General features: G+C 48.3%; 1 protein-coding gene across 4 annotated transcripts in view; it reads left to right on the forward strand.

The window, feature by feature from the left end:
- Nucleotides 1-24997, forward strand: part of LOC111841522 (syntaxin-1A-like) — a 33321-nt gene that overhangs the window by 4040 nt on the left and 4284 nt on the right. For all 4 annotated transcript variants that reach the window (XM_023807333.2, XM_023807331.2, XM_023807330.2 and 1 more), the window contains exons 2-8: nt 2325-2399; nt 4756-4855; nt 12874-12948; nt 15367-15437; nt 16075-16183; nt 21386-21459; nt 22233-22370. In XM_023807333.2, coding sequence (XP_023663101.1) covers nt 2325-2399; nt 4756-4855; nt 12874-12948; nt 15367-15437; nt 16075-16183; nt 21386-21459; nt 22233-22370 — 642 coding nt within the window. The remainder of the gene's footprint in view (nt 1-2324; nt 2400-4755; nt 4856-12873; nt 12949-15366; nt 15438-16074; nt 16184-21385; nt 21460-22232; nt 22371-24997) is intronic.

A 24997-nucleotide genomic window follows, 5' to 3' on the forward strand; every position in this document is an offset into this window, starting at 1 on the left:
TTCTGTACAGAGATTTCTACGCTCTTCCCGTCTTCGTTTTTTCCAAACAAGCCGGCAGCAGAAGCTTACCCCCAAGCTGGGCGCCTTCCAGCAAGACTGCAGCGGTGGTGCTGCTGTTGGTGCTGCTGTTGGTGCTGCTGTTGGTGCTGCTGTTGGTGCTGCTGTTGGTGGTGGTGGTGGTGGTGTTGCTGGAGAGACAGCTGAAATTGAGGGTACAGCCATCCTGTTTGATTTTTGTTTAGATGCCGGCCAGCTGATGGGCAAACATAGTGGGAAGGGTTCCTTGCAGGTGGGGAGTGTATCTCACGCACGGTCTGAAAAGCAGCCAGTCATCTTCTGACGACTTCAAGTCGGTTTGTGCAGTTGCTGATTGTGTGATGTGCTGTGGGGTATTTGAAATGTATACAAATATTCCTTGGAAGTTTGCAGTCAGTGACTGCTGAGATGGAGGGGATTTTGAGAGTACAAAGACCTTCTCTCATCTGCATAGTTCAGTTAAATGTAGGTCTCCTGGTAAACAGCAACTTCCTTGGAATGGATCTTCAGTGGAGTCTAGGTTTTAATATTTGTGAGTGCTTGTTAGTGAAGTTGAAAGAGAATACCTGTATGACTGTCTCACACACACACACACACACACACACACATACACACTCTCATACATACATGTTTGTGTTTATGTCTTTGTGGGGACCATTCATTCATTTTTATGGGCAAAACCCTAATCCCAACAATGACAACCTTAACCCCTACCAAGCCCTTACCTTTCCCATAAGTAACCAATCAAAATAAGACTTGACATTTTTGGTTTGATTTGCGTTAACAGATTTTTATAGAATTGCATTTCCGTAATGTAAACACAAAACACCGCACACACTCATGCTCTAGTCTTGCTCTCCCAGCCACTTGGGGACTGTTCTGTAGATAGGAGGCACACAGGCTGGTGAGCAGGACAGATTGGTGGGCAGCACCATCATGTTCGGCACACGGTTTGTTTTGTCAGCCCGCTCTGTGTGATTCTGCTGTTGAATACCACAGAGCATGGTGAATCCTGAGTATGAACTCCCTCCCTTTGCCAGGTTTGTTCTGATTCATGCATGCGTATACAAATATACTCGGATTATCTGCCAAGTCTCCCTTGCTATGGTTATTAGATGGAAGAGCTAATCTAATAGGAGATTTCTTTTTTTTCTACCCATGCAGCAAAGCCAGTAGTGTGATGGTTTCCCACAATGCATCACTGTTTTAGAGGGCAGAATACTGACTTTGAGGCATGAAGCAAAAGTCAGTGCAAATCCAATCCATTAATAATAATTAAACCCAGGCAACAAGCATCATGTTTTTTTCTTACAGTCAGCTAGAAAAACAATAGTTTTGTCTAGGTGTTTTCTGGGAGCTTTTTATTCTGATGAGATCCTGTTCCTATGTTTTATTGTTCCTGTGCTCTATTTGAGCATAAACACTTTAAATCTGCATTAATTATTCAAAACAAAATTGGGCAAATTGAGTTGCATACGTAGAAGCAACTGGTTGGTCATTAGGGTTTGAAGTGCTCATCCAGTCTGAGGGGCTTGTGATGCTTTGTCACTTCCTTATTGGTCTGTCTTCAGCCAATCATGTCATTTGTCTGCCCTTCTGAATGGTTCATGTTGCTTAGGTGTGTTTTTTTTCTGTTTTACTCAAGTGACTACAAAGATGCCGTTGTTCTGCATCATTGTTTAATGTCTCTTTGCACATGGCTTACAGATTGTGAAGTGCACAATGACAAAAATGTCGAAGAATGGTTCTATGCTGCAGTATTGGTATGTTTGACAAAGGCTTTACGTATGTTTCATCCCCAGTTTTTCCCATTTTTAGTCAAGTTTTAAAAAATGTTCTTTATACTGGCAGCTGCCTTTGATCTCTGGCCCCCAGAGTCCTTGAGTTGTTGGCATCGCTTGGCACTAGGCTGTAACATGGATGCCCCTCTCTGGTCTGTCGAACTGGTTATATTATCACTCCCAAATTGGTTTCTCTGTGACCATTAGCTTTGTCATCCCCCCTTCACCCCATAGAGGACCAGCTGGGTCCCTGTGGAATTACTGGTCTCAGTGGCAGTGGGTTTTGAGACTGTTCTTAAAGTGAGTCAGCAGATCATCTGGGCTTGTTGTACTGAGGCATGTAACCGCTAAGAACTTTGTGGATTTATTGCAGAAGTCTGGCTTTGGGATTGAATGTGTCTTGCATTTCCTTGACACACATCTCTGTAGTCGTGCTCTCGCTACTCATAGATCGTCACTTTCCACCATCACACCCCATGACCCGTGGTTGTGTTTTTGTCCTTTCAGGGCAAGGAGAGCGAGGAGGAGGATGAGGTGGCAGTCAGTATGGAGCATCGTTTTATGGACGAGTTCTTTGAGCAGGTGAGCGTCGCTGCTGCAGACCCGAACTTCTGTGTTAACCAATGATTGCGGAATTTTGTGTAATTTGTGGATCTGCTCATGGTTGAGGAAGCTGCTCATGTCTTTGTCCAAGCGCTGTATAAATGAACACCACATGGTCACAGTTCTTTCCCACCACAGGAACTTTTTCGGGAACCAGAACCTTTTTCATGAGCTAGGAACTAGACATATTTGGCCCTATTTTTTGGACCACATGATTGTCCCCCAATAACTAACAAAATGACCATTGTTTTGGTGGGGGGGGGGGTAGTGTTTCTTAGGAAATTACATGTGAAGTTTAACTTTTTGAATCTCCCATGCTTATTTAACACAGAGGTCACAGTTCCTGTGGTGAGGTGGGAAAGCAACATGTGAAAGTGGCCAGGAATTATAAAAGTTCTTGTTCGAGAGGGCCCAGGAACTAGCAACTATGTTCCTGAACTTTGGTGGGACAACACCTAGTCTCAAAGCCAAGTAGGAATAGAAGCCCTTGGACAGAACACGGTCTGCAAGTTTTCCGTTCAAGGATGAAATAGTTGATAAAAGAACTCTGTAGAACTCTGTAGCAGAATGACAACAGGGTCATCGGCGATGGATCGCATCATTATTTTGACATGGTGTTAATGAGACTGGAGGACTGTTCTTAATATTGAGAAATGTTGGGTGTCACAACATTACACCCAAACTGCAGCTGTATTAATGATGATGATAATGCTGGTCAGGGTTAGTTACAGATGGAAAAAGCTCTGATTGGTACATCAGCCCTAGTTTGGGCTTGAACATGATAACCAGAAAATCTGTTCACTTCCTGCTCTGCAAAAACTCTACCCCCCAGGTCATTAAATTCTGGCCAATATAGGGTGTCCCAGTGCGACGCTCTGCCAATTTGTGCAGAAGCTTACAAGAAGCCAGCTGTGGTTGTCTGCCTTAGAGTTCTGCTTCTCCAAATCTTGACCCTGGGTCGATACCAGGGCAGTACCAGCTGTTTGTGGCTAAAAACACTTGTATGTTTGGAGTACATTGTTGACCCCAGGACAGAGCATGGCTGGTATGACGAGAAACCACAAAAGCCCTTTATCTCTGTTAAGGAGACATCTTGAGACCTTTGTGCTTCTGGTGGAAAAGCTGACACCTTGGGGATTCAGGCTTCTCCTTTCAGGTCCCTCAGGGTCTGTGGTGCAGCCAGTGGAATGGAGCCCTACTAAGGGGGACAGGAAGGTGATTCACTGCTCTGTAAGCATTCTGTAATACCTGTTTGATGGCCAGCTTCGCAGCTCTCGTAAATCGCACTGCAACACCCCCAAAACCCATCCGCATTTATCTGTGGGCTTATTGGAAGCATCCATGCTGCTATTTGCAGGCTGCTATTCGGCTGGGTCAGCAAGGTCCAATCTAGGTTATGGTGCAGGGTTTACATCAGCTTGGCATGTGGGTAATGGGGGCCAATAGGTCATGGTGGGAGAGGGCTGTGTGCACCATAAGCTGCATAAGGACAGTTGTCATGTGACTTGGTCATGTGACTGATCATGTGATGGAGCACTGTTCCCCCTGAGTAGAACCATGTGAAGTGGGCTGTCTTCCAAAGGTGATCACTCTGATTAAACAAACCCAATGGGCTCTACGCTAAAGTTCAAAATGAAAAGTTTTCAAATTCTTGTTTGTGTGTTCTAGTTTACAGATAAAGCAGAACACAATAAGGGTTCCTGGGTAAAAATACCCCCTCCCCACGGACTCACTCCTCTTTGAATGCAATTTCTGAATTTTAATGCAATTAAGAAAACCCCTTCAGTCCCTCTGCTGCTTGTGCTCCAGTTCTCGAGTGCTGGTCCTGTGGATGGGGGGGGGGGGTGCCCATGGCATGATGCTGATGAGGGCTGGCTCTGCATTTCACATCAGCTGGGAAGCCAGACACAGAACCAGCCCATCAGCTAGGAAGTGCCACATGGGGGCACAGCGTGTTTCCCCCCCCCCCCCTCCCCTCCTGCCCACCCAGTTTGTGCCAGTGTCTTTTATCAACAGGGAGTCCAAACACGCTGGGGGTGAGTGAACAAGTTCCCCTGGCCATTCTTCCCTGTGATGCAGTCCCCGCCTGGACTTCATTAGCTGCGGTGATTCATAGACTGGTGTCCACTCCACTGAGCGTGAACTTCAGCACCAGAAGGAGAACAGACTGTTGCTTGTGTGTGTGTGCGTGCATGTGCATGAGTGTCTACAAACGATATTTAAGTAATAGGAATTCCCCAAATTCCAGTGTAGATTCACACATGGGGATGGTACTGGCTGCAGCTACGTTTAGGCTTTGGTTTACCCACAATGCACTGCTCTCACTTCCCTGCAGGTGGAGGAGATCCGTGGGTTTATAGAAACCCTGTCAGAGAAGGTGGAGGAGGTCAAGAGAACGCACAGTGCCATCCTCGCCTCCCCCAATCCAGATGAAAGTATGTCCTTTTTTTTTTTTCCCCTCCTCTCTGCTACCGAGTTGGTCTGGGGGTCGGGGGGTGTCTGACAGCTGGTGACTGAAGGTATTCAAAGAGCCAAGTCAAGAAAGTCAAGCTGGGGCCCCAAACTGAGCTTTTACTGGTCACACTGGTGGTGCCATCCGAAATGCAGGTATCTGCTGACATCTTCTGGGATGGATCCCAAAAGGTTTTGTTTTGTAAATTCCGAAACCATCTTCTGTACGTCTCATATGTTACAAAGATGCTATAGGTATTGTTTTTCTTTTGTCATAGAGTTTGATGATGATTACAGGAGCAGTTGGGCCTGGTAGCTGTAGTATAGTGTAAATCTGGCAGCAACAGTGAACCTCGTTCTGACCCTCAGTGAGACAGATTGTGATCCTTCCGGCTGTGTGGCTCTTGTCTGTGTTTAATGCCTCTCATTTATCACCGAAATGAAAATCAACTCCCTTCAGCATGTTTTGCTGTTGCTCAGCTGTCTCTGATTGGTCTGAACATCCACATGGGTGTGGCGGTGTAGCAACCTCTGTTGTTTTGGGCTCCCTTTTAACCTTTTCAATTAATTTTGAGCCATATTTCACAGGCTTATAGAACAGGAGCACCAATTAACACTATGTCAATCTGTCAAGAATTAATTTAATAGAATTAAGTAAATGTAATTAAAATTGATCATTAAAATGTGAGGAATTTCACATATTTCTGTCCTTTTTCCTTTTGCCTGTATTGGTAAAGGGGGTTCATGGAAAGTTTAGTATGGGGGTTCATGGAAAGTTTTCAGTATGGGGAATTTAACAAGGCATCCCGAAAAGTTTCATCTGTTCCCCTCCGTGACTGACTTTGGCTGCTGACTGCATGTCTTTAAGAGGTGCTGGTCCTAAGTGAATGTCGAAGACCGATATTGTTAGCTTTCATCGAGCTGTTTTTAAGACCATTGTGAAAGCAAAAGAAGTAAAAAATGCTCCATTCAGTGTCAGACTTGCAGGCAATTATCACTGAATTAGAGGTAACCACACAGTTGAGATGGCCCTTCAGAGTTTTGATGGGCTAGCCTGGCCAATCGCAGCCATTTCATGCTGGTCTGCAGGTGATATTGGATGGTGGAGTGGAGCACTTTGTATTCTGGGTATCAGTACGGGTTGGTTGAACACGTACTGCAAAAAGCTTGTGAGATGCGTGAGGGTCCGGCCCGGGGCACTGGAGTCTGGTGAGGGGGCAATAACGTCATTACGGGAATCCAGCGTGGGTGGGGGGGAGAGTAATGAACACGTCACGCTGACCGTGCTGCAGGCTAACTGGTGTACGGTGACACTGACTTGGGGGGGTTTGTGGTTGTCCATAGCAAGATGGGGGGGGTCAGATGGCATCAGCTTGTTGAACAGGTGTGTATGAACACCCCTCCGTCCGTATCTCTCTTCTCTTTATTTGTAAGCAGCATCACATTTGCCTGTCTGTCATTCACACACTCTCACCCTCTCCTCTCTCTCTCCCCTTTTTAAATTTTATTTTATAAACTCATCATTATCACCGTGATGACAAAACTTTTAGCCTTCTGGCTGTGACACATCACTTTAAATGGTAAATTAGTTGCGTTAAACAGCCATTACGTGCCTTAGCAGACGAGGCCTGTATTTTTGGTTAATTTTGTTCCGAATGTGTGAAAACACAGAGGGTGGAAGGTTTTACACATGGTTTTTAGTGTGTGTGAGATACAGACAGCTGTGTCATTCCCTTGTGCCATGTCATCAAGGGACTATTGCTTGTCTTGAAAACCAGACAGAGAAACCCACGTCCTCGTCTTCTGAAATCTGAGGGACAGGGCCCAGCTCGTGCTCGGTAGGAATGGCACGATTCCCAGAACACACAACCTCACCCCCGAGCACTTTTTTTCCCCTTTAATTTACACTAAGTCGGACCCAATTGGCCTCATTTTAATGCCTTTTAATTATGTTGAGCGGAGATCAAAGATCTGAAAGTTGAGTGACAGCCTGACACATAATATAACATATAAACACACAGTACCAGCCAAAGGATCAGGCACACCCACCCATAGAAAGGTTTATCTGTACTCTTATCTACATTTTAGAATAATTACAAAGACATCGAACTAATAAAATATATGGAATTATGCACAGACTACAAAAGTATGAAACAAAAAAAATTGTTGGGAGGGGCAGCTCTGTGGGTTGGAACTCAGGAGGTTGCTGGTTTGAATCCCATGGTCAGCAGAGTAATCCCACCATAGAGCCGTTGACCAAGGCCCTTAACCCCGATTGCTCCATTGGCTGGCTGACCCTACTGTCTCCTCTACGCCAGTCTCATGAGGTGGTCTCCTGGGATGCTTCTCCCGCTGTCCTGGAGGAGGTCCCACATATACTAAGCACTCATTGGCCGCTTTTCTTTCACTCACTGGTCAAACCCCTCCCAAACTATTTCTTCTGTGTTTAAGTCAGGCGGCCAGCTCATGTGATGCGACACTCACTCTCCTTTGTAGGTAGTATTTTGACTGATGCTTAATATATAAAATATTTATTTTATTTGTCCCTTTTGTATTTTTCATGAACAGTCACCAGCAAAGTTAAATTATGGACGATCGATTAAATGCTGTTTTTGCTTTGATGGGACGTGTACATATTATTTGGGCAACTTACTGGTTGCCCAAATAATATCAGAGGAAGTTCCTGTAGGCTGTCCCTCTGTCTCACATGCCCCCAACATGATCTTGGGCCGGATGTGTAAGGCCGGGCAATAGCTGGGTCTGTAAGGCCCCTAGTGAAACGACAGGACGTGCAGGAAACTCATTACCGTGGCTCTTATGTGCTTTCGGAAGCTTTGGTTTAATTGTATGAATTATGCAAATGTGTGGTATTTGGAGGCGTTTGAAGTTGCCTGTCTGATGATGTGAGGGCCTGGCCAACGTTGGATGGATTTTGCCTTTTAACAAGATTTGCTTAGTAGCAACCGTAACACTGCGCATGACTGTACATATTACAGCCCTCATGCCTGAAATGCTAATGGTAAAGCCTCATTAAGTATCTTGTAATTAATGGGTTGTGCACTGGCTTATGGGAGTTTCACAAGGAAAAAACAATTGGTTCAGAGAGAGAACCAATCAAACTGTAGAGGAAGTGGGTCCAAGCAACTAGAGGAGGCTGGACTGAGACATCTGATTGGTCCCTCCTACTCTAGTTGCTTGGACCCACCTCTACAATCTGGTTATCTCTCTGAACCAATCGTTTTGCCTTCTGCCCTCAGAGCATTTTTGTGTAAGTAAAACTTTCATGAGCGGTGTGCTAGCTAGGATTCTGTATTCAGGCTGCTGGAGATGTCATATTGGCGATATTGGAAGGCTGCATTGTGAGCGCCCCCTAAAGGTTTGTCAGACCTCTGCAGGCTAACATATTCCTGCAGTCCAGCTTGCTCTCCTGCAGGGCCTCCACAGTCTAAACAGAGCGACTCGCTTTGCTGAACCAGACTGCAGAGGAAGGGAGCCGTCGTGAGGATGTTATTCATGTGGCAGATGATGTTTGCTGAGATCCAGGTGCTGGAGTGGGTCCGGAAGAAGCCATGCAGCCCTGTGTGCCCCCCCCCCCCCCCTCCCAGAGAGGATACATTCACAGCAAAGGTTCTCATCAAGCTGAAACTTCATATAATTGGCGTGTTTTATGGCTGCATATTTTGCTATGTGATTACCTGAGTTTCTGTTGGGGCTGGATGACATTTTTCTTTTTTTTCTTTTTCCAAACCCTTACACCCAGAAGTTGTTAGTTGACAAGTCGCTCTGCCTTCCGCACGCAGAGGTAATTTGGGAACGTCACTCGCATGTTGCCGCTGTTGTATCCAAACCACTGGAGACTTTGGTGGGGAGATGATTACACATTAGTAATGACTTGTTTATAGTCTCTGTATTTGCTGAGGGACGTGTGAAATTGCAATTTATTTATTTTGTTCGTCGGGCGCGTACGCAGTCCAGCACGGCCGCTGCATTCGTAGCGTGTTGCGTGAAGCTGACTGGTTTGCAGGCCACGTCCTGGTCCGGGCGGCTGGTTGCTCCCTCTGCCAGTGACGACGATGCATTATATATATCATCCATTATCTGCACCATGTTGAAATGCTCAGGTCCACTACACCTGTTTTGGGGCTTTTTAATCAGACATACTGATACAAGCACAATGCTCGTAGCGTGTGAACCTTTGCAGAAAGGTTCTCCTAGCTGGTGGTGTCACTGAGGATGTGGTGGTACTCCTCCTGACCCTTTGTACATTCTCCCGCCTCCCACTTGCACCTCCCCCCCCCCTTCACCCACTGGCATTTGTTTCCTTTCTTTCCCCTTAGAAACCTGCTCCCCTTCGGTCCAAAACATCAGAAATTTAGACTTTAGTCGATCAATAGCACAGCTAAAGGTAGCTGGTTTGTTTACTCTCTCTGCTGGTGGGGGCAGCGTGCAGAGACACCAATTTAGGTGGGGGGGGGGGGAGTATTTGACAAGGCCCTTTTTGTACCCAAATTCATCCACGGAGCCACATGCCCCTTATCAGTCAAGGCCATCAAAGAGTGTCACAGCACGACATGATTGAGGGATCGCCAGAGGGCCCTTATCGCCGTGCACCTTTTGCCTGCCTGTTGTCACCGTCACGCCCCCTGCTGTCTGTGCCACCAGCTCCGTCACTATGGCTTATTTGGAGCTGCATTCACATTTCTGCCTTCATCGGCACCTGGAAGCATTGCTTCCCCTATTACCGGTAATTCCTCGATGTCACAGGCTAGGCACACAGCCCAATTAGCATCATCTTCACACAGCCAGCCTGCCCTGTCTTTTTTAAATCACTCCTGACACCCGTGCCAGTAATGAAACATTACATAATGAGATCTGAGACTGGCCTCGTCGCTGACTTTTCCTCAGATACGGTGACGCCGCTTGCGGTGGTCTGTCAGCTGAATGCCCGACCAAGGGGGCGCCATAGGTCTGTACGTAAACGCGCGTGAATGTCATGGCTCTCGTCTCGTTAAATTGCCTCGTCTCCGCGTTCTTCATGCAGTCTCCTTTTCCCAGACCAGTAGGAGGTGGTCCATCTTTAAGATCACCAGGGTCCATGTCATGGTCAGTAGCCTCTAACGTAATAATCTTAACACTCATGAAATGTTTGGTGTTCTATTTGAAGACATTAACATTAAATATATTGATTTGTGTTGTGCTAGATGGAGGCCGGAAACTTTCAGAATTATGGCCCAGCTTCTATTATAGAATATTACGCTGTGTAGTGACCAATTAAAATGAAATTTCTGTCGTGTTTAAGTGATTTTGGTTTCTTGCTGTTTGTCTGTAGTTGGGCGGCCTAATTTGCTTTGGGCGTGCTGAACTTCCTAAGAGACTCCTGCTGAAGGGCTTTAATTGTATTTCACATTAAGTTATCATGAATCACAGCCCTCCCTCTCTTTGTTTCAGTCTCCGAGCAGTAAGCCCCATTACTGAAATAGGTTTTTGTTTTTGAATGACCGACTGTCTGATTGCAGTCTGTTTCAGGATCTCCAACCCCTGCCCCTCGCCCGATCATTAAGAAATCAGTTTCTTCACTGTAATAGACTTTCTTTTCTTTTCTCTCTGGGGGCACAGCCCTGCCTCGCAGCAGAGATCCATTTTCTGTCCACTCACCCCATTCCCAGATGCCCTGTGAAGTATCCTGGACTGGGTGTCACTGCTGGTTACGGTGTTTGCGTAGATGAGCATCCATGGTCCTAGGTGTCCCTCTAAGAAGGAGGGGTATGACAGAGCAGAGACGTCCATGCTTTTGAGCTCATTTCCTGTTCTCACAGGAAGTCTTAGGCCAGACTGGGCTCTGAGGTTCAAGCTTGAGCTGAAGAATCCTGCGGGGAGTTTATCCTTCTCCCTGTCTGCCCTGGTTCTTGTCATTCTTCCCCAGAATCCAGCATGGGCTCCACCGTAAACGCATCGATCAAACAATGCGGTGGCTCAGCGCTGGCCGAAGCAGCGACGACTCATCATGTCCAGCCAGCCCCTTGGCGCCAGTGAGAGTCATGTGTTCCTGTTTGGGGATGGTTGCAGGTGGCTGTCCCCCTTCTTTGTTGTACCTCCTGGCATTAAAAGAGAAGCGGCCACCTGTCACCGCACGTCGGGTGCTGTGCAAAAGAAGCCTCCTCCGAGCCGCTCCCGCTGACGCCGTGGATGGAAGTGCAGCTCCAAGCTGGTATGCTGCTCCGGGAATATGGCACGTCATGAGAGCGGATGTAAACCTCTGAGGAACCCCTCAATACCAAGCATGTTTCCCCCTGTTGTAATACAGTGGCTGTGTTCAGATGTGGTGGCAGCATTTGGTGTGAAAGGTGACATCTTGCTTTTGTCGCATTAGCATAGAAATCAATGAATGTGCGCCTGCCATGCCCCCCCCCCCCCACCTTTTTGTAGTATCTTCTGGCAGCCTGTTTCAAGGCAGTCAAGGTGCATGAAGGAGTGTGGAAGAGGCCCACGGTTAGTACTAGTGCTGGCTAGGTTATGTCTAGCATTAGCATTTTCGGTGGTTGGCTTATGCATTTAGCATTAGCTTTGGTTGGTTGGTTTATGCATTAGCGTTGGTTGGTTGGTTTATGCATTTAGCATTAGTGTTGGTTGGTTGGTTGGTTGGTTGGTTGGTTTATGAATTTAGCATTAGCTTCGGTTGGTTGGTTGGTTTATGAATTTAGCATTAGCTTCGGTTGGTTGGTTGGTTTATGCATTTAGCATTAGCTTCGGTTGGTTGGTTGGTTTATGCATTTAGCATTAGCTTCGGTTGGTTTATGCGTGCATATAGCTGCTAAAGGTATTAAAGCTGAACTGAGGATTTGTGCATTTTTACTCTTCCCAGTGAGTGATGATTACCTACCATGGATCGAGTTCGTGATTGCAGTGAAATAAAACTGACTCATTTTATTCTGAAATGCCTCATGAATTGTGATCCGGCTCCTCCAGCATGATTATCTGCTTTTTGTCAGAAGATCTCCGTCCGTGCTGTTCTGTTTATTTGTCTTCACTTCCGGGTTGTGATTTATTTCCTCCTCTTTTTTTTTTTTTTTAAATGTTGTCAGTTAATCAGTCCATCAGGTAGCAGCTGTCAGGTCTGGCCCATACTCCAGTCCCAGTTTCCATTTACTGCCCCCTACTGTTCATCTTTAGATTCACTTGTAAGTCATCCTAACTAGCGCCTGCTTTTGTCCTGCCTGTGTGATGAGGTTTGTGCCATGCTGACTCTACTGGAAATCTCCTTGATTGACACGCCTCCATTGGGATTGTCTGGGCTGGGAGTCATAGTGGGAGGTTCCCTTGTGAGATCTTCCAATGGGCTCAGGCCTTCCTTTCAGAACCTGCCCTTCCTGGCTGGCAAACTGCATGTACTGGGCTCAGGAGCATTTGATGCAACAGTCAACATAATTCAGTATAAACCTCAGTTCACGGTTTGGGGCATTTTGGTACAGCGGGAAAAACAGAATTCGTTTTGAAAATATTCAAATACAATTAGGAACAATTGTAAATCAAAGCCAATGAGTCTGTCAAAGTGTATGAATAACAAAACCTTACAGATGCTTATTTACGCATTTGTTTTCATGGATGACGTAAAGCGGAGTGGATTTAGGGCAAGCAGTGAAATTGCTCCTCTTTGTCATTGTGCCCACTGTGCCGTTCCTGCTTCCGGTTGTTACTGGTCTTCTGTGTACAACCCCCCCCCACGTACTTGCTTTTTAAACATGCCAAGTCTTCTTACTTGTATGTTTCTTGGACTGATATCTGTTGGTGGAGTTGGGAATCATTTTAACGGGAATCGCAAAGGTAAGTAAAAGCTTAAATGCAGAAATCAAACTGGCAGTTTATCATTGAAATATGTGCAGGACTTTTGCTTCATTGGGGACGTGGGGGGCTGACACACACAAGGTTAATGTCTGACTGCGGTGCGAGGTGCTGAATGGGACAGTTGTCATTCACTGTTCTCTTTCCCCCCCCCCCTTCCCAGAGACAAAGGCAGAGCTGGAGGAGCTGATGACAGACATCAAGAAGCTGGCCAACAAAGTGCGCTCCAAGCTGAAGAGTAAGTGTCTGCCATGTTGGTGTCAGGGACATCAGAGGGTTATAGGCTTGAGTCCCATCGACTCATACAGACGGTGTGAAATCTAGCAGCATACCCAGGTAAAATACAAACATGAGGGTTCTGGGCATTCAGGGGGGGTCAGTAGACACCTTGCCACATGGACTGAATTACAGCAAGGACATTTAGGTGCATTCTGGTTTTTGGGGCAGTATTTATATCGAGCATCACAATAATGTTTCGGGGGGAGGGGGGACTCGAAGCCATACCCTGAGCAATGTTCTCAGGATGAATGCCCCCCCCCCCTCCCCAGCTCACCATATTACCCGGTTGTTCCTGAGACTGTATTAGCCGTCCGGTGTCTGACATTGCCGGATAATTGGTGGTGGTGGTGGGGGGGGGCTGGCTCTCTTAGAGTGACAGGGATGGGACACCGTAATTTAGCACTTGGGTACATGCCACTGTCCGTGGTGCCCTGTCAGGTACGGAGTGAGCTGTGCCCTGCCTTGCTGAAGCCCCGCCCCCAGGACGTCACTCTCAGACCCCCCCCCCCCCCGCCCCGCCCGCACTGGGTCGTCTCCTCTTTGACCTGACAAGCTCTTTAATTACCCAGCTCCTCTGCCGCCAATCTATCTTTCTGCCATTAGCTTTTCATCCTTTCGTTTTTTTCCGCATCATCTATTCCTCCAGCGTGGTCTTAATCCGTTACATTCATTATAGATGCGGCTCAGTTTACTGTTTTAAGATTATTCACACGTTTCATTATTATTTACATAATCAAACTATTGCATATTATACTCTCAGCCCTTCGCCTTGGTACGTGTAAGGATGAGATCATGCTAAAGACGGCAAAATAAAACAGATGTAATTAATGGGGAAAAACTGTACGATTCGTCTTTCTTCTCCCCCTCCGTCTGTTTTCTCTGTGTAAAGTTCTTTCCTGGTCACTAACCCTCTCCCCATGGTGGCCTGTCTGACACCACCAGCAGGAATTGTATGGTTGGGCCCCTGTTTTCTCCAGTGTTCAGCTATCTGATCTGAGATCAGTGGCGTGCTTGTCACCTCCTGATGTTCATTTTTGCAGTCAATAAACATGGGAGTGGCAGGGAATTGATTTGGCAGTGTGGGCATTTCTATTTAGTTTTAAATGTTTGGCTGCACTTGGTTGGGCTCTCGTCCGTCTTCCTGCTGCTGTCAGAATCTGGTGTAATGATGGTCCTACTTTTTAGTTTTTTATTGATCTTTCTGGGGGCTCAAAACTAGAAGCTTTAATAAATTTCCTGATAATAGTGATGATAGCTGTGATTTAGGGTTTAACTGAGGCAGAGGGTATTGAACAAAACTAAACCATTCTGATTATTATATTCAGCTTTAAAGCTCTTTGTTTTTGTGCGGTCAGGTGGTTTTATTTTTTGGCGAGACTAATTGGAGGATGTCAATCTAAACGCCGCGTACCTTGGTGACGCTTGTGTACCTCCTTGGGACGGCTTGTCGTTGAAGGGGCAGTGCACCTTTTTTGAGCCATGGCACCATTCTCGCGTCTTCGCTTTCTGTTGCACTTCGGTGAGGTCCGATGCTGGGCCAGAGTATCCGACCCTTCTCCATTAGTCTTCTTTGTCACTCTGCATTCGGGGAATTGGTCTTTGCTCTGAGGTATGACACTAATGAGGCCGCTGACTGCCCTTTTGCTGTGGGTCACTCCTTGGCCTGGTAAGTAACCCACCACTCTCGGATAGTGTAATACGTGTCACGATGTTGCTGGTGAGTCCCTGTAGCCCAGTGCCCATCCGGTCACCTCCATTACTGCAGCCCTCCAGAGAAACACAGGTGGGATGCAGTGAGGCGGGTCACTGTCAGCCACCCCCCTGCAGTGGCAATAAACCTCTGAAGTAATTAGATCGCTTAGTAACGTGCTACACCAGCCTGGGGCACCAGGGAGACCGGTGTCCATCTGAGCTGCGATCCAGCAAGTCCTGAGGACCTTTTAGTAGCCAGGAGGATGTTCTTTTGAGGAAACCTGGTCGCTTTTGTCTTCCTGTGGGAAATCTGTGTCTTCCAGGGTAGTTCCTGAGTTCAAAGAAAGAGCTGCTTTGCCCTGGGAGGCTGGATAACCTTGTGGTGGAAACGCTTCCCAGTTCCCAGTAGATTGCCCTCCATTTGATACATCGACAGTTGTGAAGGGCAGCCTTTTTAGATAAAACACTGTCTTGTAAAATCTCACCTTCGTGCCAGACCTAGATTAAATCAAACACACCTTCTGGTGATGCACTTCTGGCAGATTCACTTGGCCAGGCCCTGGGGCTGTGACGTGTGCAGTCAAGCAAGTTTAGCTGCACGTTTCAGCTGACGGAGAGGGCGCCGCTGACCGACTCTGTAGGAGGTCAGGCCGGGGAACATGACTGCGCCTCTGTTTCCCCTCAGGCATCGAGCAGACCATCGAGCAGCAGGAAGCAGGCACCCGCACCGCTGACCTGAGGATACGCAAGACGCAGGTGAGGGTGAGCAGGGGAAGCAACATATGAAGCATCTGGGGGTGAATGTCCTGCTGGCTGCTGAAGCTGCAGTAATGTACCTGTTTCCTTGAGCTGTGAACTAGAAAAACACTTCAGGGTTTCAATTCAGATTCAGGTTAAATTGATTCTTCAGAGTCCCTTTGGATTGCCTGAGTTAACTGGTGTGCTGACTGGCTCCTTGCCCTTAGTTACTACAGTAGTACTTACAGGTGTGTAAGTCTGAAGGAATCCTGATGGAGTATCATGGGGATGGTGCTGAGCCTCTGTGCCTGTGATCGCAAGGTCACTGGTTCGATCCCCAGCCTCGGCAGAACAGTGACATGCCCTTGAACGAGGCCCTTAACCCCAAACTCATGGGGCACTGCATGCAAGCGATTCCAATATACCTGTACTCATACCTGTGAAAATGGCAAATAAAGGATTCGTCGTTATCACTTACTAATTCGCCATGGACACATTTATGAATAATGAGAGTGTCTGTGGCAAGAATTAGTTGTTTATGCTTCAAATGGGAGCAGGGGTGGTTTGTTTCAGAAGGTAAGAGGGGACCACACTCAAAGTCCATGTTAAAGGTCCTCTGCCTCATTTCTTTATAACCACTCTCTCTCGTCTCCAGCATTCCACCCTGTCCCGTAAATTTGTGGAGGTGATGTCCGAATACAACGCGACCCAGTCAGACTACAGGGAGCGCTGTAAGGGCCGCATCCAGAGGCAGCTTGAGATCAGTAAGTGAGGGCGGCCCGTCTCCGCTCACCGTGTGACTGTTTGCTATAGACAAGTAGGAATTATATACAATTCCCTTCTGAATTTTTATTGGTCAGCTGGGCCAGTTTTTTTTTTTTTCCCTCCCCTCATCATAGAGTATAGAAACTCCAAACCCGGATGTGACCCAGTCATGTAAACCCCATAAAAATAGCCTCCTGTAATCCCCTCTCTGCTCCCAACTGGCTCAGTGGCCCCCAGCGCCAGCTGTCCGAGCGGGACCTGGAGCCGCGGCCCGGCCGAGAAGGCGGCGCTCCTTTCCTCCGGCCATCTGTCCCTCAGCGGGGCTGGGGCGGGGGGGCCGGGGCGGGAGCCAGGTCTCCCTCCCGCCCCTCCCCCACCCGACAAGCTGGCCGCACGGCATCCCTCACGCTGGTGCCCGGAGCCGGTCCTGTACCACGGGCAGCCTCCCCCAGCGGTGCTGGAAGGCAGGGGAGGGGTGTGCTTTGCCCCCCCTTCAGAATCCTACACAACAGAGTCCCGTCTCACCCTGATGCTCAGATGAGAGAAATGAGATTCTGAGAAAAGACATTTTAAAAGACATGTTTAAAAGAGCATTATTTCACATGGATGTCGTTGCCCTCCTCCATTTGCCCCCCCCCCCCCCATAAATGCCTGTTACTGGGTGTTCCCTGTCCCATGGCAGTCTGGCAGATGTGCGAGTACTGAGCTAAAGTGGGCGGATGTGCCCGATTTGATGGGTGTTTTCATCTGAATAGAAATTGGCACCGACACTCTTTCCACGGAGGTGAATCCTTGGGGAACCTAAAATGTGCGACTGAAATGATCTGAAGTGCGAGTGATGTTGGATCCTTAGCCAGTGGTAAACCAGACTTGTATTAATAGTGAGTGCCCCGCCCTCCCCTCAACAGCGAACATAGTTCACGGTTCATTTCAGATTTTCTGTGTTGCATTATTGATGTGCATTAGATCAGAGTTGTTTCTCCGTCTGATATCTTCCTTTCCTGTCTTGATGTGCCGCCTTCAGCAGAGTAATGAAATAGGCGGAGTGGCTCAGCTGAAGCTCAACGTCAACACATTTACTCTGTTTTCACCTTTATTCTGAGTGTAAAGAATCATTACTTGCAGTCTGCTGGCATCTGCTGCCGTTGTGGACAGAAGAGGAAGAGAGCAGTATGATGACACATTGAACAGGTTCTCCAAGCCTCCAAAATGCTCCCCCCCCACCACCAAGCCCTCTTCACCTTGTGCTGACCTGCTGTCAGCCGTCTAAATGTACACAGAGACTGTAACGAGCGAAAAGCAAGAAGTCTTAAATTGTTGCAGATATTTAATGTGGAATTAAGTACATATTCCCTGCGGTGCCTTTTATCTTCTGTTTCTCTTGCTTGCACTGGTTTTAAAAAACAAAAATCCTTATTAATGGCGTTTTAGGGCAGGGTGTCGGAGCTGAAGGTGGATCGTTGCGCTCATGTGGGTCAGAAGATCAGACAGCTGGGGCCTCTGTTGTGTCCGGTCCCCTGCCTGTATGCAAAGAAGCACATGATTTAATTAACTGATGAATATTTTAGTAGGACATGACAGAACAAATGGTTAAAATGAATGGCGATGAAGTTAAGATTGGGAATGGAAGGTGCAAATCGATTTCTACCTGGGTCCTGGTCTCCATAGCAACCGCCCAGAGCGCCTCCTGCTTGTGAGGGAGATGCGCAGGTTAGAATCTGGGGAATGGGGGCCACTATGCCGGCTAGTCAAGTACCGCGAGCTCACGACTGATTTGGCGTGTGTATCTATCCGTTTATCGCGGTTCTCAGACATTTCAGGGAGTCTCTTAAACATAACGGCGTTGTGGCCCATCTCCACTTGCTGGAGGGATGGTCCCTTATGTCAGAGGGGGTGCTTAGCGCGACGGGCCAGTGGTGCCGCCCGTCAGGATGTCCAGCGGCTCCTTATTGTGGCCACTTCCTTCTCTGGGTGCTTCCACATCTGTTACAGATATCGGCGACAATTTCAGGCCGGCGGAAGTCTGCCTGTTATAAGGGATGGTGATGAAAATAACCATGGCAACAGGCGAGACCCTCTCCCATGTATATCTTCACGGTAAATGTGAAATTCTAGCAGTCAGTTGACAATGTGGTGGCGGGGGGGGGGGTACCTAACCCTGTCCCAATGCCCAGAGGAGCTGAATCACATGTGAAACCATTAAAACCACTCCACCCAGAAAGATGTGGTTTGTGGGGAATTAAAGCTTTGCTCCTAAAACGTGTAGACTTGTGTTCTGTGAATAGCTCTCTCAGCCTCTGTTTAAGTGCACAGTTCTTTGACCTGTCACTGTGTTCTCATTCGCTGCCCATAGCTCCACCCACCTCCACCTCCTGGCCACACCCCACATCTCACCAGCTTATTCAGGCTCCTTGTTTGCCCTTTGTAGACCTGGCCGGTGCATTTGCCACCACCTTCTGTCAGTCTCCTGATTCTTCAATCAAACTGCACCAAATGCAGAGCTTGGTGCGGTGAGGCGGGGCTTTGTGGCCCGCAGTGGGCGGGGCTTCCTGAGCTGTCAGTCAAAAAATTCATAATGTTAAGCCAGGGTATTCCTACGAAAAAATAGCCAGTGTCTGCTGATTTAAAAGTGGCCTTTGACCTCAGGAGCAGTGAGCATGGCCGGGGCTGCGGCAGGATGATGTGAAATCTGATTAAATATTCAAATTTAATTACAGCCATTATCGTTTAATATGCTTGTTGAACCTCCAGCGAAGGTCGACCTGTGACTGGTGGTTTATGGGAAATTCACCCCCATGTGTGTGTCAGGGCGTTTGGTCTTATTTTGCTACTCACCCCCAATGAACCACGGGTAGCCTAGCATGATGGGGTCCCCCCCTCCCCACCCCCCATCTCCCCCCCAGGGGCTGTGGGGGCTTTAATGAAGTGGTGAGCCTCAATTAAACTTGAATTTAAATTCTGAGAATTATGGGCCAGGGGGGGCTTCTGAATTTTCTGCTTATGCCATGAATATGTCTTCAGCTGTGCTCTAGAGTTATGCTAAATTCACTGTTCTGCCTCTGCATCCCAAACCTATTTTTGCCCTCCCCCCCGGCTCACCTGCTTCCCTGCTTGTCTCTCCACAGCCCCCCACCCTCACTGATCCAGACTCCATACAGTGGGTGGGGGCTGCTGTCGCCATGCCGATAGGTGCCCAGGCTCATTCCTTGGAGATTTTCCCTTTCTTATTGCGGCTGTATTCTCCGCACTGGCAGCCCTCACGTCATGGGAGACGGCCTCAGGGGCCCGGAACGCGTTTCCTAATAACAAGCGGAGATGGTTTTATTAGTCTGCTCGCTGCAGCCCGGTCTGGCTCTCGCATCTTAATAACAATTTTATTAGTAAGTCAATATCAGTCAGTAATATGGAGATTCTCTTTGGCGATAACCATGGAAACCAGCTCAAAGGGATTGTAGTGAATGGGAAGGCAGGTCTAACCCTAAATCCTCACTGGTAGGGCCTGGTAGCTCACGCGCTGTATTATCATCCAAATAGCAGGAAGCCCCCCCCCCCCCCCCCAACATACAGGAGCCTTGGCAGGGAGCCCTTATTAAGCCCCCGCTGTGATGACCCAGTGTCAGACAAACCTGCCCTTACATGCTTCAAGGTGGGAGGAAGCCCAGGTGCGTAGCTGTCAGTATGTTAGAGGCCAGCAGGGGGCAGCAGGGTCAAAAACGCACATTCATCCTGGGTGCTGATGCTGTGACGGAACATGGAAGAAAAGTCAGCGTGGTGCCTGCGGCCCTGTGATCGCGACTTTTAAAGCGGTGATGTAGCAGAGCCGCGGGGATGGCTGCAGCAGCAGCGGGAAGCCGACACGGCGGCATTAAGGAGCGTAGATCCCAAAGCGAGCGTTTCCCCGCAGCACTGAGGTAGGCACGCGTTTGGCAGGTCTGTGCCAGCGGGCGCACGTAGCCGTGCATTAACCGCCGTTTGTTGGTCCTTACCATCCCGTGCCATGCTGGGAGGGGTGATGGGAGCCCACGTGCCCATCGTACCAAGCCTCCTGTCCACCTGGCCCCAGAAACAGGGGGGTTTTGGAGCCGCTGTGGTGTGTTAAGCGAAGCCAGAGGGTGCCCTTGTCTGACCCTCGCCGCCTCCACACGTCACAGACAATGCTGCCACGAAAAAAATAAAGGAAATGGTAATTTAATTAAAGGAAAACAAAGCAGGCGAGATGCAGCCAGGTGCCACCACAGATTAGGAGTGACTCATTCCTCCCAGTGGCTGGGGGGGACGGGGGGGTGTAATTGACCTTCCTCCCCGGCTGGTGATTAGAAATGTAGATGAACCTGTTAAGGGTGGATCCCCATCCTCTCTCCTCCTGCTGTCTTTATCTATCTCTTTGTCACAAGAGGGGGGTGCAGAGGAGATGAAGATGAAGGGGGTGTGTGGGCTGGTACTAGGGGGGGGTGGGGGTAACCAGTCCTGCCACAAGTAACTGAAGTGAGTCACAACAAGGAGCCGGTTGTCCTGGGAGCAGGGTGTGTGTTTTTGTGGTCAGTGTGCACTGCGCCCCCTGGTGGCCTCTCCTTGCCTCACACCATGTCAGCTTGCTCCATTTCCTGCCTTTCCTGGTATCACCGTGCACGCTGGTGAATGCTGACCTGCAGTGATTGGCTGCAGCCAGGTGAGCCATCTTTTTGGGGAGGGGGGCACAGAGCCTGGCACCTCAGGGTCAGGGTGAAGGCTGCCCACCCTGTCTGCAGTCCGGATGTCCTGTCACACTGTAGCCAGCGTAATGGTCACCAGGCACGTTTGGTGAATCGTCATCGTTCGTCTGCAGTGAATGGGAGCCACAGAAAACACAGGGTTCAGTCCCATGCTGCCCCGCAGGTCGGGGGCCAGCTTTCGCCTCAGTAGGAGGGACTTCTCCTGCCCACACTCCCAAGGCAACTTGTCGACAAACAGGATGCCGAATAAGGGTTCCATGATCCAGGTTGATGCCTGGATGAAATGGTAGGCTAGATTTTAAATTTAGCCATTTTAAAAATGCATGAAATTTTGGAAATTGACCATCCCCTGTGGCGGCATACTGGCCTTGGACTGGCCTGACCAAGTCTGCTGGTTTCTGACCTGTGCATGGCTGCATTGAGTGGGGTGATGTCGACGCCAAGAGACCCCAAACCTGAACCAGTGTTTGTGTGTTTGGGTCACTCCAGCTGGCAGGAACACGACGAACGAGGAGTTGGAAAGCATGTTGGAGAGTGACAACCCTGCCATCTTCACCTCAGGGGTGAGCGCTCCCCCCGTACTCTACCTCTCTCCCTCCCTCTCCTCTCCTTTCTAACACACCTATGTAACCAGCACCATGGTTTCCCCCTCTGTATTACTGAAAGCATAAATCAGGGGGGGCAATCTTATCCGCAAAGGGCCAATGTGTGTGCAGGTTTTTGCTGCAACTCCCTAATTAGATTACTAATTAGAGGACTGATTGGCTGAGGAGTCCTCACACCTGGGTTTGAACAGCTGACCTAAAGGTTACCCCAAAAACCTGCGTACACACCGGCCCACTGCGGATAAGATTGGCCACTCCTGGCATACATGCTTTGGTAAGCAGCTCTGCTCTCTTACCTATTGTTACCAAAGAGATGCCCCCTAGTGGTGATTTTTGATACTGGCCAGACGTACCTGAAGGTGAGTGTGTAATGCTGAGTGAAGCAATCTCCAAGCCTCGCAAGCCATAGCTGGGTTTAGAGTGGCGAAGGCTACAGCTGTGACCGAGGTCACCTCCATCACCACCGCCGGGGATGGACAGGGACAGGAGGTTCACACCTGACTGGTGGGTGGAGCCCTTCTGAACCCAGAGGAGGGGGGATTCCCCTAAAGAATTCTGCTTGAAATGGGAGTTCTTGTACCATTGATGGGGTCTCGCCTCTGAAAATTTGCCTGGTTTCTTTGATGTGAGATCTTCATTCTGTAACGTTTTCAGTTTTAAAGGATGTGACCTTTTAAATTGCGTACTGCGTACTGCCTGCATAACGATGAGTGTGTCCTCCACCCTCTTAGATCATCATGGACTCCAGCATCACCGAGCAGGCCATGAGTGAGATCGAGACGCGGCACACTGAGATCATCAAGCTGGAGAACAGCATCCGCGAGCTGCACGACATGTTCGTGGACATGGCCATGCTGGTAGAGAGTCAGGTGAGAGCTGAGACGGCTGTACAGTGCCCCCTTGTGTCTGCTCTGGGGAAATGCAGCAAAATGACTGTACCGTCTGGCTGCTTCTCATTTTGCTGATTCACATCACCAAGTCATCATGCCTCAAGCTGTTAAATGAGATTCTTCAAGTGTGGCTCACCAGAACCTGGGCTGGTCACTCTCTGCTGTGCCTGCTCAGCCTACTTCTAAACAAAACCCAGCAGGTGATTTTCACAGCTGTCCTGATAGTAGAAGGCCTCTGCCTTGAGTTTCTCCAAATTTTTCTTTAATGCATCCTGGGACAAGATCTCTGTGTGTTAATTACTGAGATGAACCTGAATGTGACATTTTTAAAGGGAGGAGGATGACTGTTCTTGGTCCAGCTCTGAATACGGTTATGGCTCCTGTGCCGGTGTGTCGCTCTGCTCTCTCCTTTTTTTTGCTTCCTCTTCTCCCCTCCTTTCTCCACTGGCTTGTTCTCACCCCTGCCCGTCGCACCTGGATCTGCGCTATCTTCACGAGGTAATTCGGTCTTTCTTTCCCACCTCCCTCTGTGTTGTTTCTGTTCATGGGGAGTAAAGTGATTCTATGTTCAGTGTATGAGACCATTTAATATTATCACATAGTCCTGATCGCCAGTGAGGCCTCCTACTCGGGTCCTGAGGCGCGCCCGTCACTGCTTGGCGTGTGTTGTGATGCTGAGCATTGCATACACTTTCCCTGCCAGATTTCAGAGGTTTGATAACCCCAAAGAATGGTTTCCATACCTTCTTTGGAGGAGTGGAGGTTGGCATCTGCCTTCCTTGATATCTGCCCCCCCCCCCCCCCCCCTTTTACTCTGTGGCGTTCAGGCTTCCAGGTGTGTTGTACTGTGTCCAGAGTGTGAATTATGGGATTTTACATCTAGCCCTGGCTGTGGCAGATGTCCACCAAAAGACAGGGAGGAATAGCACCCCCCTCCTTGGATTCCATGATGTTTCTGACCCCCTCCCCCACCACCTGCTTCTGGTAGCTAATTCAGCCATGCCATAGGACTCACTTTGCTTTCTCTGGCTCCCAATTTTTAATTTAACTAATATTTTTGTCTGTAATGTGGCAGTTAAAGTCTACCCAGCGTTAAACTGGCCATAATACATCGTGGGCTCCCCGGGTCCGTATGGAGAGCCCGGTAAATTCTCTTTGAGTCCCCAAAGCACAGCGTATAAGCAGACGCACTATATGAAGATGAACTCCCAAAGAGCTTGGTCATTCCATAATCTGGCATTCGCCTAATTTTCGGGCCCTGCTAACAAGCGTGACCTACCTGGACACTCGAAAATAAGCATGTCAAGAAAGCAAAATGGCCTTCACTGGGGCGTTAGAGCTATGTGGGTGCTTGTTTATTCTGAGGAAAGGCCACCCCTGGGGAGTGTTTAGAGGACAGAACAGTCTAACATTCTTCTGTTAGTCAGGCTTGTGTTTGGAGAAGGAAAGGCAGACTGGGTCACTCATTAGCTGGCACACAATTGCCTTCAAATCTGTCCTTGGTCCTGGGGGGGAACCCAGTCCCTTATTCACACTATCTAGCACTACAGAGCTACCCTACCCTTGAGAGGTGGCCCAGTGTTTTTTAGGTTTCTGTGAGGAAAATTACCATTATAGGGTATAGGCCCTGTAATGAAAGAACCAGTCTCTGGATCACAATCCATGACCCACACAGAACATATAGCAGATGGTAAAGAGATTTTATGGTCCAAATGGCTGTTCTGTTTGGAATGAGACTCTCAGTGGCCAGGCCTATTGTGGGTCATCATTCCGTGGTTTGATCCAATAGCATGTGGGCTGAACCAGTCAGGCAATGGTAGTAATATTTACATCATCTTTCGCCACATGGCTACAGTTTAGATCCTGTAAGGAAAATGCCTTTGTTACCCAGCAGGTTTCTCCTGTGAACACCTGAGGACCCAGCGGTAATGACCCTATTTCAAGGTAGTGTAGGGGTTAAGAACGCCTGTAACATAAAGGAATAGGAAAGGAAAACAATCAGTCGGGTTTGATTCAAGTTAATATAGTTGTATTTTTGACAAAAACGAAACAAGGTAAAAAGAACACAGTACAAGCTTTGGAGTGAGCTAGCATCAAATGTAGCGCACTGACTGGGAACTGAACTCAGGCCTTCTGTATGGCAGGCAAGAATTCAACCATAAGGAACAAACCCTCTAACCAGCCAGACAACAAAATCAAACGCAGTACCCAAATTGCCCCTCTATATAAACCAAAAGATGAGAAAACACTACAGATGAAAATAATGGCACTCACCCATACATTTCCTGAGAGTACGGTGGGCAGTTGACGTACCCTATTGGATGTAAAGTACAAACAGGTGCACTTCTGTCACAATATCACCTTGAGCGATACTTACAAAGTATATAAACGCAGCCCAACAGCAATATGGATCATGTACAAAGCCATCAGCCCATGAGCCTTTTAAACGTGCACATGTCCAGGGCAGCCAATCCGCTTACTGCTGGTAGGGTGACATCACGGAGCCATCATGATGCCAACTTAAGATTGGAAAGAAAAAGAACAACCTTAGACGTAACAAAACAACTTTTAAAACCAGTGCGTGTTTCTTAGGATTAAAGGAATCT

Source organism: Paramormyrops kingsleyae, chromosome 17 (assembly GCF_048594095.1).
Source record: "Paramormyrops kingsleyae isolate MSU_618 chromosome 17, PKINGS_0.4, whole genome shotgun sequence".
Taxonomy (NCBI): domain Eukaryota; kingdom Metazoa; phylum Chordata; class Actinopteri; order Osteoglossiformes; family Mormyridae; genus Paramormyrops; species Paramormyrops kingsleyae.